Here is a 16,001-nt window from a genome sequence, read left to right as displayed (position 1 = left end):
GAGAAGATACTCACAGTCGCTCCAGTTGCTTCAGATCTTGAAAGGCTCCACGCTCTATCACACTGACCTGATTATCTTCCAAATGCCTAGAACCATAGAAACAATTGTTAGAGACAATGACTAGGATCATTCAACAGAGTATTTTACTTCCTTTCTTCCACACCTCCCTGCCCCTACCTACTGCTCTCCTTCTCCCTTCCTTCAAGGTGCTTATTTAAGACCCAAGCTCATCAACACCATGACCCTAACTCAAGCCTGGTTCCCTCACCATTCTGCACCACAGCAGCTGGGTCCACAGCCTGCTTGCTGCTACCTGGCAGATGGGTTTCCATGCAGCTATTTTAAGGATGTTTGAATGTTCTCAGCAAATGTCCCCCCAAGCACTGCAGGATGAGCACTAAAATGATTTCAAAAAGGCCTTTTTTTGAAAACTTCCATTAGTCCATCCACCGTACAGGGAGCTTCCTTCTTCTTCAGACATTAAAGCATTTCATAAATGCCATCTTCATGCTCCCCTTGTCAGCCCAGAGGAACTTGTGTGACTTCTGGACAGTGGCCAAGGATTCCCCAGAGGTGGTGATGACCACAACAAAGTAATTCTGCCCCTGACCACCAATACTTAAGGGTCCTGGAAATGGCTTCCCTGATCTATGGGTGCTGCTTCTCAGCCTCCTCTTACACAGGACAAATTAGTACCTGAAATTAGAATCCAGGAGTCCTTATTCTTAGATGAGTGTTTTGTCTGTATCACTTTGATGCTTCCAGAAATCCAGGAATGTTAATATTGAGCCTAAAGACTAGGTTTCCAAGGGATCTATTTATTTGGATTTGTTTTAATCCTTCTGGATAATGGCATTAATTCCAAAATGAAATTCTTTTCTTTCTCCTGAAACAAAAAGGAGCATTTTTTTGAAGTGGCAGTTTATGGTGGATTCAGTGAACACAAGGGAAGATTTAGCTGCAGTCTCTTCTGCACGTGATTAGCTCAGGATTAGGTCAAGATCCTTGTTTTCATTCTGATGTGAATGTGATTTAAGGAGGTAAGCAGGAGAAGAGGTAACGAGAAAGGCAGCACATCCTGTAGATGGAGGAGGGTGTGGAGAAGAATGTTGGGAGGAGTTTCAGGGTAAGAGGAACAAGGGGAAGACTAGTGAAGGAGACCTGAGAAAATCTGGGCATCTGAATCATTTTTTTTTTGGTTATGGAATTTCCTAAGGGACAAGAAAGAAGGTTTCTCTATCCTCTGGGCTCTACAAAATTTAATACTAAAGAAAAAGAGGGAACACCCTTTTGAAAAAGTGTGATTTGTGTACCCAAATTGGGTAAGTGAAGTCCATTGGCATCAACTACTATTTAATCCCCTTCTGAAAAATGTGTATTTTGGGTATTTTTAAAGAAAAAATAAACCCTGTTGAGTTGGGTACTCTGATTGTAGAACACTGGCCTGGCTTCTGTCAGACCCTGCCCAGGCTGAAGAGCACAGACAGCTAAGATGTCTACCTGTGCTCAAAAGATGCAGCAGCCGGATCCGGGCAAAGAGACGACCTAGCTGATTTCTGGGCCTGATCTGCATTACGGCAACACAGTCTTTACTCATTTATTCAGGGCTGCTTTTTTACTGTTGTTGCTTTTCTGGCTTTAACACTGAATCAGACAAGGAAATTACATTCCTGTGATGATGGCCAGGGACAATTTCAACTCTTTGACTAATGCTGCTTAGAATAAAGCTGTTTTCCACATTTCAAACATAGCAGAACTCTTGCGCCATCACTAAGAAAATGGGCTTAATTGATTCCACAGGACAAGTTCCACCCAGGGGAAAAGGCGCTCTAATTAGGCAATTCCAAAATCTTCTTTGTGAAAAATTCTAGGTTGGTACACTAAGGGTGGAAGGGGTGAAGGTCTCCATTATACTCAATCTGATTTTTACCCATTTTAATCTTATTAACATTGGTGTCTAGCTAAAATTATTCAAAAATGGTGGGGATTTTTGGCTTAACTTTACACTATAAATAAGAAACAGATAGGAGAAAAAGCAAGGGAAGTGAAGGGGAGGAGTGATGAAAGCTTTCCAAAGAAGTAGTTGTCTAGGTAACTCGGCTAGAAAGAAGAGATTGAGGAAAAAAAAAAGATTAAAATGCCTGGATACTTTATTAGTGTTAGTTAGAAGATACTCTAGCAACCTTACCTAGCAAATTCTTTCTGACTAATAAAGTGGCACTTGAATTGGATTGTCTTTGAACAGATAAGGCAGATAATGAAGCCCAGTCTAATCACAGGGCCTGTGAATAAGGGGGACATTTTTGGCATGGCTTATCGAACAGGAAGAATGCCCCAATTAACTCAGATAAACTGCAGTAAAAGGAATGTTGTAGCCCATCCAGAGCATATTAACATCATCTTTTATGATTATTTTAAACTTTCTATTTGGCTATTGTCAATATGGAATCCGAATTTTATTAGATCTTCAACTGCTTTAAGGAAGAAAAAAACTCAAAGGTTTTTTTAAAAAAATCAGCCAGTTTAGAAAATGAAGTATTGGGTGAGATTTCTGAGTTGTAGGAGGGAAATCTCTTGCAGATGGAGAAAAGAAAGGTCATTTGCCTACACTCCTGGGAGAAGCTGAAATTTCAGTTCTTTATACAGGTCACATACTTTTGGATCAGAGCTTTTACTGTCCTATTTCTCTTCTGTAATGAAAAACAATCTGATCCTTAACTGACAAAATGTGTACAGTATCTCAATCAGATCTGTCAGGTTATAAGATGAGACAAACAGACCCCTTCCAGTCAGAAAGAACAGAGAGGCAAGGGAGCAATCTTAGATTTTCCTTTCTAAACTTGGGTGACATGAAGATTAATGACACACTATCTGTGAAAGTGCTTTGAAATCCCTGGATTAAAAAACAAGGAAAAAACACATGGCACTGCACAAGATTTTCCCCTGGAAAAACAAAAGTCTAATGAAATGCAATTGGCCTTCCTAAATCAGAGTCAAAAAACTCTAACAGGAAACCCTCCCTCCCAGACTGGTGTTGGTAAAGTGAAGACTAAAGTCGAGTGGAAACAAGTAGAATGAAAAACATGACTCTTGCCACCACTTCATCATTATCAACATCAAGGACAAATATTTATTAAGTGCCATGGTGACCTTATTGGCCTTGGGAAGGATAGGAAGAAAAGGACATAAAGGTGGTTTTCACCTTGCTGTGTTAGGGGGGAAAACTGAGAAAGGAAACCAAAAAAATGACTTTGCTGAGCCGGGAAGATGCAGTAGGGGAAGTGGGGATGGGGCATGAAGGGCTCTGGGCAGGCAACCGATAACAACGATTCAACGTTCTAAAAGGGAAATCATCACTTCATCTCTAGTTGGGCTGTCTACCCCATCTTGTCACTTCAGTGAATTAGTAGCATTTGGAAAGGAGACCGCTAGAGTCCTTTGCCATCTAAGGGAGGTTTAATCTATTCTGGCTCTCTCAATCAGTGGTATTTATTGAGCATTAGCTCAATAAATGTACTGGGCGCATTAGCCACCTCGCTAACCTCCCTGCCTCCAGCATCTCCCCTCTCCGTGCCATGCTTCATTCTGCTGCCTATCATTTGGCTGAAAAAAATCATTCTGCACATAATTCCCTGATAATAATAATAATGATGATGGTATTTGTTAAGCACTCAGTATGTGTCACGGACTGTTCTAAGCACTGGAGTAGATACAAGCTAATCAGATTGGACACAGACCCTGTTCCTCATGGGGCTCAGATTCTTAACCCCCATTTTACAGATGAGGTAACTGAGGCACAGAGAAGTGACTTGCCCAAGGTCACACAGCAGACAAGTGGCAGAACTGGCATTAGAACCCAGGTCCTTCTGAAGTCCAGACTCATGGTCTATCCACTAGGCCATGCTGCTTCCTACTTCTACCGCACTCTTCAAATACCTCTAATAATTGCTCATCCACATCAAACAGAAACACCTCACCACTGCCTTTAAGGTACTCATATTTCTCCCTCCTCCTCCCCTGTTTCTCTCCCTTTATAACCAAGCCTGTATGCTTCCCTCTTTTAACACCAACCTATTCATTGTGCCTCAAACTTGCCTCTCTCACCCTGGACCCCTAGCTCCTGCTTTCTTTCCTGTCTAGAACTTCCTCACTCTTCACGTCCAACAGACCATGACTCTTCCCATTGTCAATGCCCTACTAAAATTATATCTAATCCAGGAAGCCTTCCCTGACTAATCTCTCATTTCTCCACCACACACTCACCTCTGGGGAAGTTACACATTTAAGTCACTATCCCCTAAGCATTTTGATACTCACTCCACCTTACCAAACTTCTGTACTTATCCTTATACTCTGTTGCTTCCCCTAACTGTAATTTATTCTCATGTCTGTCTCCCCACATTAGATTGTAACATCCTCAGGGGCAGGGATTTTGTCTACCAACACTACTGTATTGTAGTTGCCCAAGTGCTTAGTACAGTGCTTTAAACACAGCAAGTTCTTAATAAATACTATTAACTGATTGATTACAGCACTGATCTAATTGCTTATGACACAATCCCTCCGCTTATAAAGCTTATCCCCTGATTTTACCTCACCCCACCAACAGGGACAGACATATTCTTAGCTGTCTCAGTCAAGGATCTCTGGACAGATAATAATAATAATAATAATAATAATAATAAAAATAATACTTGTTAAGCACTTACTATGTGCCAAGCACTGTTCTAAATGTTGGGGTAAATATATATTAATCAGATTGGACACAGTCCCTGCCCCATATGGGGTTCACAGTCTTAATCCCCTTTATCAGATGAGGCACAGAGAAGTGAAGTGACTTGTAGCACACAAGTGGTAGAGCCGGGATGCCACTGGGCATCAGCTCAGGGGACCCTCACTGAAGTCAACCTCTCCACCCAATGGCAAATGGCTACAGCCTCCATGTCAATTTCTCAGGATCACACTGGGGCTACGCATGGGCTTTAGTTAAGAAATCAGGCTAGAAAGCTTATGATAAAAGATCTACATGTCTTGCTTCTATTGAAACAGAAACCATTCAAGAAAGAATCTCTAAAATACTCTAAAACCTGGCATTGGTCCCAGTTATTGCAGGGCAACACAAGTGCAACAAACCTGGACAACGGAAGGGCAGAAATTTAGGCCACAGAAAAAGACCTTATTCAGACTGAAAATCATTTTCCTTGTGTGGCAAGGTTAAAGCTAAACTGGCAATCAAACTGCTCCAGTTGGATTAGTTTTTTTGGACAATAAGAACGGCAAGGATAATTTTTTGTTTTATTTTCACTTTTTAAAAATTTATGTGCTCCAGAATGTAAGGTGAGGAATTTTTAGATAAACAGCATGCCACACACAGAGCTGTTTCACATTACTACTTGGACCTATGAAGGGAAGGTTCTTTTTTGACTTGATTTAAAGTCATTCACTATCCAGCAGCTAATAGTGGCACTACCTACACTGGGTTGCCCTTTATTCTCCACGAACCACAGTGCAGGCATTCATTAAGTGCCATGCAGGAGCTCCCATAGGAATACGATAAAGAGCAGTTGTTATTTAAACTCTTTCTAAGGCACAGGTGGGGATAAAATTAAAACTGATGGGGGGGGTTGGGCATGAAACTGCATAGTCAGTCAGTGCTATGTTAATGAAAAGCAGTTGAAAAATACAAACAGCAAAAACCTAGAAGACATGTTTATTTACCTTCTTATAACCTCTACCTCTCTTTATCTCAGGAATTCTGTTCCACCCAGAGTCTAACAAGCCCCAAACCACTCACCTTCATTCAGGTCACAGTTCACCTTTCATACTCTCAGTTTAACTAAGAGAAGTAATTAATGGGGCTGTGATTGAAATTACTAATTACGTGCATAATTTGCCTGTATTTATTTCCAAATGTGCTGCATAGTAGAGTGTGTTGGTCGCCCAGCAGTCTTTCTAGCCAAAACTGCAAACATGGATAGTGGATAGGATCTTACCATCAGTAGTGTCATCTTCAAAACAAAGGACCATTATATATGTGGTTGAGACTAAACATATGTAAATGAGGACTTAAGCCAATCAACAGAATTTTGTGAGCACTTACTGTGTGCAAAACACTGTACAAAAAGTTTCAAAGGGTGTAAAATGGCAATAAATTGCAAAATACTTACAAAACTCGGAGGTTCTTGAGCCCAGCAAAGTCTGTCTTGGTGATCCTGGTGATATTATTTCTGTCCAGGTCTCTACAATGAAGAGTAAGCAAGTGTCACATTCCCAAGGCTTGGATAATGTCAAATGTTAGGAGAGAAGAGACTCATGCCTCTCCCAGAGATATTACTGAAATGAACCAGTATACAGACTTCACATTAATGCATCTTCAAAACACCTTCAACAGTTTCCCCCCTCCCCAACACACACGATTTTCCTCCCTTGGGATCTTGACAAAGCAATTATTTTCTATCAAGGGCCGAGAATTCTTTTTTTTTCTTCTTATCTTTGCTTGGAGGCACAGGGAAGACCAGAAGTTACCAGGAGTGACCTGGTCCAAGTGGAGTGAAAGCAATGCAATATCTCCCTAGGAATCCAACAGCTCTCAGTCTTCTGCTCAGGAAACACTGATAGAGGCCTCTTCATTCACCTTCGTGCTGGCACACACCACCTGGATAAGGAATGGGTCAGGGTGCTCCAGGAGGATTCCGATCTATGCTGGATCTCGAGACTCTTCCCCAGGACTCGTCCCAAGGTAGGAAGTCAGTATCCCCCACCCCATCTTACTAGATTTGGTACCCATGTTGCTGAGAAGTGTAGCTAAGTGGTGTGATGGGATTTCCCAGAGGGAGTAGCACCTGGGCTGTGAGAGGGAGCTGGCAGAGAAGAATTTGCCCTCCTTTGCAAATGTGCTCTTCGGCTTATAAAAGAATCCAATTCCACCTCATAGCCCCCAGTCTGAGTGCTGTCACGCTCCTCTGGTAGAGGAGCTGTCAGTGAAGAGAGGTGTATATTTTTATGGCTGATAAATATAGCAAGAGTACAGAGAATTCTCACTCTTTCTCTCCCCCTTCCTTCCCCCCTATTTCTATGACACCTATCACCATAGTATCTAAGTCCCCCGGAGACACTGAAAGTGACACCAGAAGAGGACAATCACTATCTCTTTGTCTGAGGTGCCTCCAGTATCAAGACTTGTGAAGTGCTAGAGATGGGGGTTGATAGCCCGACTGATTCAGGGTGCCCCTGGTAAAACTTCGTGATCTCCAGGAGAGAGGTCCAAACTGGATGGAGTTCTTTACGATCGAGATCCCTCTCAAATCCAACCCACGGAGAGAGACAGTTCCAACTTCCTGGGCTTTGCCTCTGAGCTTCAGTCTTCCTGACTTCCAAACCCTTTGAGGGTGGTCTTTGAAGAAGGAAGAAATCACAATAATTGCTTAGACCTTCTGCTTGAGAATTTCAAAGCTTCCCAGGGTCCACCTAGCAGGCCTGGAGGCAGGGAGAAAAGGGCCATTTCTAGGAAGCAGCTTTCTTTCCAGCCCGGGAAATATTTGCCCAGCAATGTGACTTGTTTCTAATGACCATAATCTTCAAAGGTAAGAAGCCACTGGGGAGGAGGGAGGGGCTGCCACCAGATCCTTTAGATGACAGATGAAGCCTGAAGATCCCCATTCCCTTTTTCCAACTCCCTCAAGGCAGGAGAACACAACATCATTTCAGATTAGAAGGGACTGATTATATTCCTTCGGCTTGAGTCCTCCACAGTCCAGTGGTAGCAATGAACCTTTAGATAGCCCATACTGTCCCTAATGCAGAGAGTGTGAAAGAGCAAGCCACCCAACTGGTCGGGCATGCCTTCCGTCATTACTTAATTGGCTTTGAACAATGGAAATCCCTGCCCCCATTCTCACACACTTCAATTTAATTTCCTCTCTGTAACACACAAGTCAACCTGGCATGCTGCAGCCCAATTTTTGCTAGGATTATCATTAAGAGTAATAACCATTCAGGAAGCACCAATGATGGGCTCTGAACAGGCTAGAAATCTAATATCCCAGAAGGTGAGTGTCAAGCAGGGGATAACAGTGGCACTGTCATCAATGGAGGTATCCCATCCTCAGTTGGAAGAGCTGCTGGAGAAAAAAGGCACATCTCCTCCGTGACTTGAAAAATAAAATGTATACAGACACACTCACGCAGATGAGATTCTCTTTCTACATATGTCAGTGAAGGAACTCTTTATCAGACCCCCATCCATGTAACGATCCACTTCTTCAATCCTGCTTTTCTCTGAAAATGAAGAGCAGGTGCATTTTGGCCTAATTACCTCCATCTAGTTTTTCCCCGATATTCACCCACCATTCCATAAAGAGTAATTGCCATGGAAACCTACAGCATTAATTTTTAGTCCAAATTAGAGCATCTTAAGTAAAAGCTGCAATGTTTCAGTTGAGTTTTAACATATGTTCTGTCCTCCAGGCCTCTTGGGGGTTGGGAGATATTCACAGAATTGTTTTTTTGAAAACAAAGTTTTCTTACATGATAAGCCCCTGTCCTTTGCCTTTCATCTGCTTCCCATTCATAACTAGTCCTGAACTTTCTAAATAGAAAGATCATGATGCTAAGCACCCAAGAAAAGAAGCTTTCCATATGTCTGTGAATCCAATGCTCTCTGCATGTTACTCTGAAATCATCATGAAACTTCGCCTGGGCCTTCAACTCACCCATATAACCCAATCTACCTAGGACATGTTATCAGTTTGTGGAGGCTGAAGATCTCTCTCTTTTCCTGCAGGAAGCATAGCTAATCCAGATGAGCTATTAAAACAGGAAACCTGGGATTTACTGTGGCAGTTCACTTCCGTGAAGGTGGTGGTAGTGTTAGTTGTAGCAACTGTGTCTCATCTGATTGGAGTAGATCAACCCCAGTGCTTAGCAGTGTTTTTAATGGTATTTGTTAGACTCCATGAACTAAGCACCGCACTAAGTGCTGTGATAGATATATGACAGTCAGGCTGGACTCTCTCTGTCCTACACGGGATTCACTGTCAAAATAGGAGAGTAGTATTTATGATTAAGACAATCACTATAGTAAAAGTATGAAGTGACTGCTGTGTGTAAGCATTGTGCTAATATTGAGAAAGATACCCGCCCTACCTTCCGCCTCTAGACTGTGAGCTTGTTGTGGTCAGGGATTATCACTCTTTACTGTTGTATTGTACTTTCCCAAGTGCTTAGTACAGTGCTCTGCTCTTAATAAAAACGACTGAATGAATGAATGAATCTTGAACACAGGTGAGAATTACACACAGTCCAAAGGAGCATGATCTCTTTTTCAGTGTTTCTGAGTGGAGTGAGTCAGGATGGATCTAATAAAATCTCACCCTCATTGTGTGCCCTCCCAGATACTAACCCCAACACCTGATGAGCCATCCCGTGGTACCATTTGCTGATTTAGCATCCGTGCACAGTGGGGTAGAAGTGCGTGGTCTAAACATGAGGTTCATTTGAACCAAATCAACCCCATCAATATTAGAGAAATACCACCTCTTCTACCCAAATGGAGAGGAGGTTGTCACCCTTGCCTTTCTAAGGCTCAGGTTCCAGGGCAGAGAGGTGAGCCCCAAGCCGCTTCCACCATGGAGCCAGCACTGGTCCCTGCCCCCGACCTTCCTGTCCACTGTCACGGGCTCCCCACCCTATGAATATCCCGGAACCCCACTCTTAGCCCCTCTCCTATCACAGCACTATTCCTGGTTCCCCTGCTCCAAGCCATGCTCTGAGTTGAGCTCCATCGTGGTTCAGAAGGGCTCCAAGCTGCTTCACTATCCCAGTGGTTTGGGGCGAGCCCCACAGTGCTGAAAAGAAGGTCCAAGCCACTTCCATCATGGAGCCAATGCCCCCTCCCCCAAATCCTGATCCCCTTGCCCCTCTCATTGGCAGTGCACCTTTGAACTGCTGCTACAATGGAGAATCTCCATGGTCCACTGGGGCCTCTATACTCACGCACAGCGCCCTCCACTAGTCCTAGGGCCCGGCTCCACTGTCAGACTGGTTTCAGCAGGCTTGCACTGCCACCTTCTTTGCACACATATCCCAACGCTGAGGTGACATGGCATTTGCCCCAGCCCCTGTCCCAGAGGGCAGCCCATAGCCTCTCCTGAAACTGCTGTAGGACACCTCCAAACCCCTCCCCTTTGCAGCCTGGGATCAACCTTAGTGCCCCGGATTTCCTCATCACCTCAGTATTTCTGGGGTTTCTCCCACCTCCTCACCTCTGGGCCACAAGGCTCAAAGATGGCAGTTTGGGCCGTGAAGTGGAAATCAATAGAACCACTGGAGGAGGGGCCAAGACTGATGAATGGGTAACACTGAACACTGAGGGATGCCAAGCTCCTGCTCAAACCGCCAATGAAGAGCCGCAAAATCTGACCGACAGCATGGGCATTAGTGATGATTTGCACCATTGCCTGGGGTGGTTATCATCTCAGGAGGACCAAGGGAAATGGACTGTCAGCTCAGGGAGGGATTATGCAAATAAATGGATACGTTAAAATGATAGATGTGTAAGTGGCCCACTCTCAGTACCTGGACTTGAGGCCATGTGCTGGTACCTCAGGGAATTAGAGGGATTAAAGGTGCCTGATGGAGTGAGTTGTTTGTTCTCCTTGTCTTCTCTGTGCTACACCTATCTGGGAATGCTAGCAAAGGTCTTACCCCTTCCTCCAATACAACCTCCAGCTGGAAGGGGGTAATATGAGAAAATACTGCTGCTGGGGCCCTCTGTCTCAGAAGAACCCATAGGGTAACTGAATCTCTGTAGAGACTGTGGGTCATATTTCCACCTGGGAAAACCTCTCCTGAGCTATAAGAAGTCTTCCATTTTGGGTCTTCAGAGGCAGAAAAGAGATCTAATAGGGCCACTGACACCCCAAAAATTTAGAAAAAGGAAGAACTAATTTAACTAATCTCTGGAACCTTTAGGGAGAAGGAGTTCTCCTACGCAGGCTTACATTTGGTCTCTTCCCCAAAATACAATTTCACTCCAAGATTATGCCATTTTACCCTGCAAGTGACATAGGCAACAACATTTAACTTGAAATCACCTGCTAGGAGCTCCTGACTCATGATTCACCTCTGAAGAACTACCAAATTGCACTGTAGGAGGCATTACTAAATTATTCACCAATTCAGGCACTCTAGCTCTGTCGGTTACATAATAGAAAAAGTTTCACACACACACACACACACACACACACACACACACACACACGAAGCACTTGGAATAAATAACTGAACTAGATCAAACTGGCTTCCTACTGAAGAGTTGTTTAGCAACTGCACATTTTAGGGCTAAATTTTCAGTTTGGCTTCTCCCTTGAATACATAATTTTACACCTGCAAAGATCTCTGCTACAAGGCCTGTGTAAAAATACACCTCTGTAGAAAAAAAGAGAAAAAGAAAAAAAGGTGCTGAGAAATGCCTTTGTCCCAAGTGACTGCCCTTGAAAGACCCAGGAAAGGCTCTAATGGTTGATCTGGATGAAGGGGGTAGTTTTCTCCACTCTTGGCCATCCTTGCCCTGAGCATGTGTGTATGTGCATGTGAGTATGTTTACGTGCACACACTAGACACATACACAGACACACACATGTATGGGAAGGGGTAAAAGAATGAGGAAGGATGGGCAAAGCCAGACCGATTGAATGGGTGGGGAATGGGACAGGAAAAAATAGTTGTTTGTTCAGGACTTTGCTATAGCTATGGCTGCAGATTTAGAATGTGGGTAGAATGTCAGAGCTGAACAGGACCTTAAGAAATCATTTTAATCCTGAATACAGATAGGACCACATTCAACCCTAGCCAGGCAGATCTCTTTTACAAGTCCCGCAGACAAGGTTCTACCACATCCTGTCACTGTGTTGAATATAAATCCCTCAGGCACAGTTTAAGCCTGTTGTTCTGTCTTCAGTGGAAATGGCCAACAGCTGGCCATCATCCTCTTCATAATAACCCTTCAGAGACTTGAAGATTTATTGGAAAACCTTCTCAATCTTCTCTTCTCTAAGTTCAGTAATCCCAACTGCACCAACCTTTCAACAAGGGTCTTATTTTCTTACCCTTTTGTCATTTTTGTTTCTATTAAGAACATACATAGAGTGGGCCCCGACTTATAAAGGCCCAGGAAAGAAAAAGTCAGGAGGAGATGACTATAGGAAATGGGGTCAAAAATGTAAAGTATGGCCCATTTCAGAGTAAGCTCATATAGCGTTCAATGTGATTGGAGTCACTCATAAATGGAGTTCCCCACTCTGGGCTTGGCTGAAATGATTCACAAACCGAACCTGAGAGAACCCTGAAGTGAGTTCCATGGCATGAACACGAGCTCAATAAATCCCGTCGATAATGGGGATGGCAAGCAAGCTAACATGAAGATTTTACAAAACCACATCTTGAGGCCAGTGGTGAACTGAAGCACTTTGATCATGGGAGGAAAGGTGCTCTGGGAATCCAATGTATCCCCACCCACTTTTTTGCAATGCACACCACTTTTTCCAAGTTCTGTTTGCTTGGGTGTGTTTATGTGGACAGGGGCACCATACCTCCAGCTGGTGTTCACCGGTAGTATGTGCTTATTTCAGAACACACGCATGGCACAGACAAGCTGGAAACAACTCTGAGCGCACTTGGAACTCTCACTTATAATAGCCGCCCGAGCCACGTGGAACAGGGGCCCAGGAGCCTCAGATCCAGCCCACTCTGGTGAGGTGGTGGTTCTCAGGACTGTTAGTGGTTAAGAGCCACTTCCCGCACAGTGTATGGTGTATAATCTAGCCAGCAATATAACAAAACACACACTATTAACTTTTAATATAGGTAGAGTGACAGCTTGAGGAAAACAGGAAGGAGCACTCCAAGGAATGCAGTGCTTGCAGCTGGAATATAAACATGGATCACGCTGGAATGGACTGCATGCTTTATATAAACACTCATAAAGGAGGTTCAGGCTGAGCTGTTACTTTAAAGGAAATTCTAACCCATAAACATGTCCTGCCATTCCCTAATAACTATTTAATCTGATGCACATTTGGGAAGGATGATGCTAAGTAATCAAACAATATTGCGAGTCCTGCTTCGGAGATGGAAATGGGATACAATCAGAGCAAGTACTATCTCACTTGAAGGGAATTTTTCTAGTGATGGGGGAAACCAGACATTGGCTCTCAAAGCCCTAGTAAAAGGAAGTACTCAGAAACTCCAGGCCTCACCATAACCAAGATTCATCACCCCAATCTCTATCAATCAATCAAATCAGTGTTATTTGTTGAGCACTTGCTGTGGGCAGATCACTGTACTAAGCACTTGGGAGAGTACAATAGAGTTGGTAGACATAATCTCTGCCCTTGAGGAACTTACAATCTAGTGGAGGAGACAGACATTAAAATAAATAACAGGTAGGCTAAGCAACAGAGTGTAAGGATAGGTACATAAGAGCTATGAGGATGGGGTGAGTATCAAAGTGCTTAGGCTACTTAGAAAAAAGGGAAAATAAGATAAGGAGATGAGAGGTTACTCACTGGTGATGCAGAAGGAAGGGCTGATGGGGGTGGGGAGTTGAGAGGTTAGTCAGGGAAGATATCCAGAAGGAGATATGATTTTAGAAGGGCTTTGAAGATGGGGAGAGTGGTGCTTTGTTGGATATAAAGTTCCACACAAGAAGGGAGGGGGTGAGCAAGGGGTCAATGGCTAGATAAATGAGATCAAGGTAAAGTAAGTAAGTTGGCATTAGAGGAATGAAGTGCATGAGCTGGGTTGTAGTGGGAGAGAAGCTAGGATAAACAGGTCGGGGAGAGCTGATTGAGCACCTTAACTCAATGGGGAGGAATTTCTGTTTGATGCTGAGATGGATGGGCAATAATTGGAGGTTTTTGAGGAGTGGGAAGATATGCCCAGAACAGGTCTTCACCCCTTCTTTTTACACAGAGGTAAAGATGGATAACTTGGAAATTCTCCTCATCACAATTTATGCTGAAATTAAGGTTTGGTCAGGGGGTCTTTAAATGGACTTTTCTTTGTAAGAGCAATGTCAAGACATTTTAATATCCCATGCAGTACTATGAACACAGGACAAGAGAGTGAAATATCATATGCATAAAAACATGTAAGACATGATTACAGGAAAGGCAGATGGATAGAAAAAGGAAGAGTAGGGTGGTGAGCACAGGCCCCCTGACAGGGAAGGCTCTAGGTCTGTGTTAGGCTAGACATGATACAGTACATACCATAGGAACAATGGTTTTAGAAGTTTAGTGAAGTGGGCAGTATGTTTTCTTGAAAAAGGTCTTGGAAGTCAAGATCTCCAAGTTGGCCCCAAAACAGATAGGGTACAAGAAGAGCTATGCACCAATCTTTTCCCAGAGACTTAGACCTCATTTCTAATGTATTTCACTGAGTTGCCACTATGTTAAACAATCAGTCTTTATTAAGTGTTTACTGCATTCAGAGCACTCTTCTAAATGTTTGGAAGAGAACAATATAACAGAGTTGGAAGACACATTCCCTGACCATGACATTCAATACCTTCTCAAGACTTCCCAAAGAATAGTGAGAGGAATCACTGAAGAGGTTGGATTCCATGATTCTAGATCCCCCAACGATCTGGCCTCCTACTTCATTAACAAAATTAAATCCATCAGGTCCGACCTCGCCAAAGTCTCTTCCCCCCTTTCTCCAACCCCCCGGCTCTCAACACTCTCTGCTACTCTCCCATCCTTCCCAGCGGTATCCTCAGAGGAACTCTCCTCCCTCCTCTCAAGTGCTACTCCGGCCACCTGTGCTTCTGACCCCATTCCCTCTCATCTTATGAAATCTCTCGCTCCATCCCTTCTCCCCTCCTTAACTTCCATCTTCAACCGCTCACTCTCCACTGGTTCCTTCCCCTCTGCCTTCAAACATGCCCATGTCTCTCCCATCCTAAAAAAACCCTCTCTTGACCCCACCTCACCTTCTAGTTATCGTCCCATATCCCTCCTACCATTCCTTTCCAAACTCCTTGAACGAGTTGTCTACACGCGCTGCCTAGAATTCCTCAACAACAACTCTCTCCTCGACCCCCTCCAGTCTGGCTTCCGTCCCCTTCATTCCACGGAAACTGCCCTCTCAAAGGTCACCAATGACCTCCTGCTTGCCAAATCCAACGGCTCATACTCTGTCCAAATCCTCCTCGACCTCTCAGCTGCATTTGACACTGTGGACCACCCCCTTCTCCTCAACACGTTATCTGACCTTGGCTTCACAGACTCCGTTCTCTCCTGGTTCTCCTCTTATCTCTCCTGTCGTTCTTTCTCAGTCTCTTTTGCAGGCTCCTCCTCCCCCTCCCATCCTCTTACTGTGGGGGTTCCCCAAGGTTCAGTGCTTGGTCCCCTTCTGTTCTCAATATACACTCACTCCCTTGGTGACCCCATTCGCTCCCACGGCTTCAACTATCATCTCTACGCTGATGAAACCCAGATCTACATCTCTGCCCCTGCTCTCTCCCCCTCCCTCCAGGCTCGCATCTCCTCCTGCCTTCAGGACATCTCCATCTGGATGTCTGCCCGCCACCTAAAGCTCAACGTGTCGAAGACTGAGCTCCTTGTCTTCCCTCCCAAACCTTGTCCTCTCCCTGACTTTCCCATCTCTGTTGACGGCACTACCATCCTTCCCGTCTCACAAGCCCGCAACCTTGGTGTCATCCTCGACTCCGCTCTCTCATTCACCCCTCACATCCAAGCCGTCACCAAAACCTGCCGGTCTCAGCTCCGCAACATTGCCAAGATCCGCCCTTTCCTCTCCATCCAAACTGCTACCCTGCTAATTCAAGCTCTCATCCTATCCCGTCTGGACTACTGCACTAGCCTTCTCTCTGATCTCCCATCCTCGTGTCTCTCTCCACTTCAATCCATACTTCATGCTGCTGCCCGGATTATCTCTGTCCAGAAACGCTCTGGACATATTACTCCCCTCCTCAAAAA

General features: G+C 44.2%; 1 protein-coding gene across 1 annotated transcript in view; it reads right to left on the bottom strand.

Moving 5' to 3' along the window:
* The window catches only part of SLIT3 (slit guidance ligand 3), a 625,600-nt gene that overhangs the window by 573,041 nt on the left and 36,558 nt on the right, over positions 1 to 16,001 (bottom strand). The window contains exons 3-4 of the mRNA XM_038771676.1: positions 6,168 to 6,239; positions 15 to 86 (exon numbers count right to left, since the gene is read on the bottom strand). Of these exons, the coding sequence (XP_038627604.1) occupies positions 15 to 86; positions 6,168 to 6,239 (144 nt within the window). The remainder of the gene's footprint in view (positions 1 to 14; positions 87 to 6,167; positions 6,240 to 16,001) is intronic.

This window comes from Tachyglossus aculeatus, chromosome X1 (assembly GCF_015852505.1).
Source record: "Tachyglossus aculeatus isolate mTacAcu1 chromosome X1, mTacAcu1.pri, whole genome shotgun sequence".
NCBI lineage: Eukaryota > Metazoa > Chordata > Mammalia > Monotremata > Tachyglossidae > Tachyglossus > Tachyglossus aculeatus.
The sequence above is the reverse complement of the archived record's forward strand: the minus strand, read 5'-3'. Positions and strand labels throughout refer to the sequence as shown.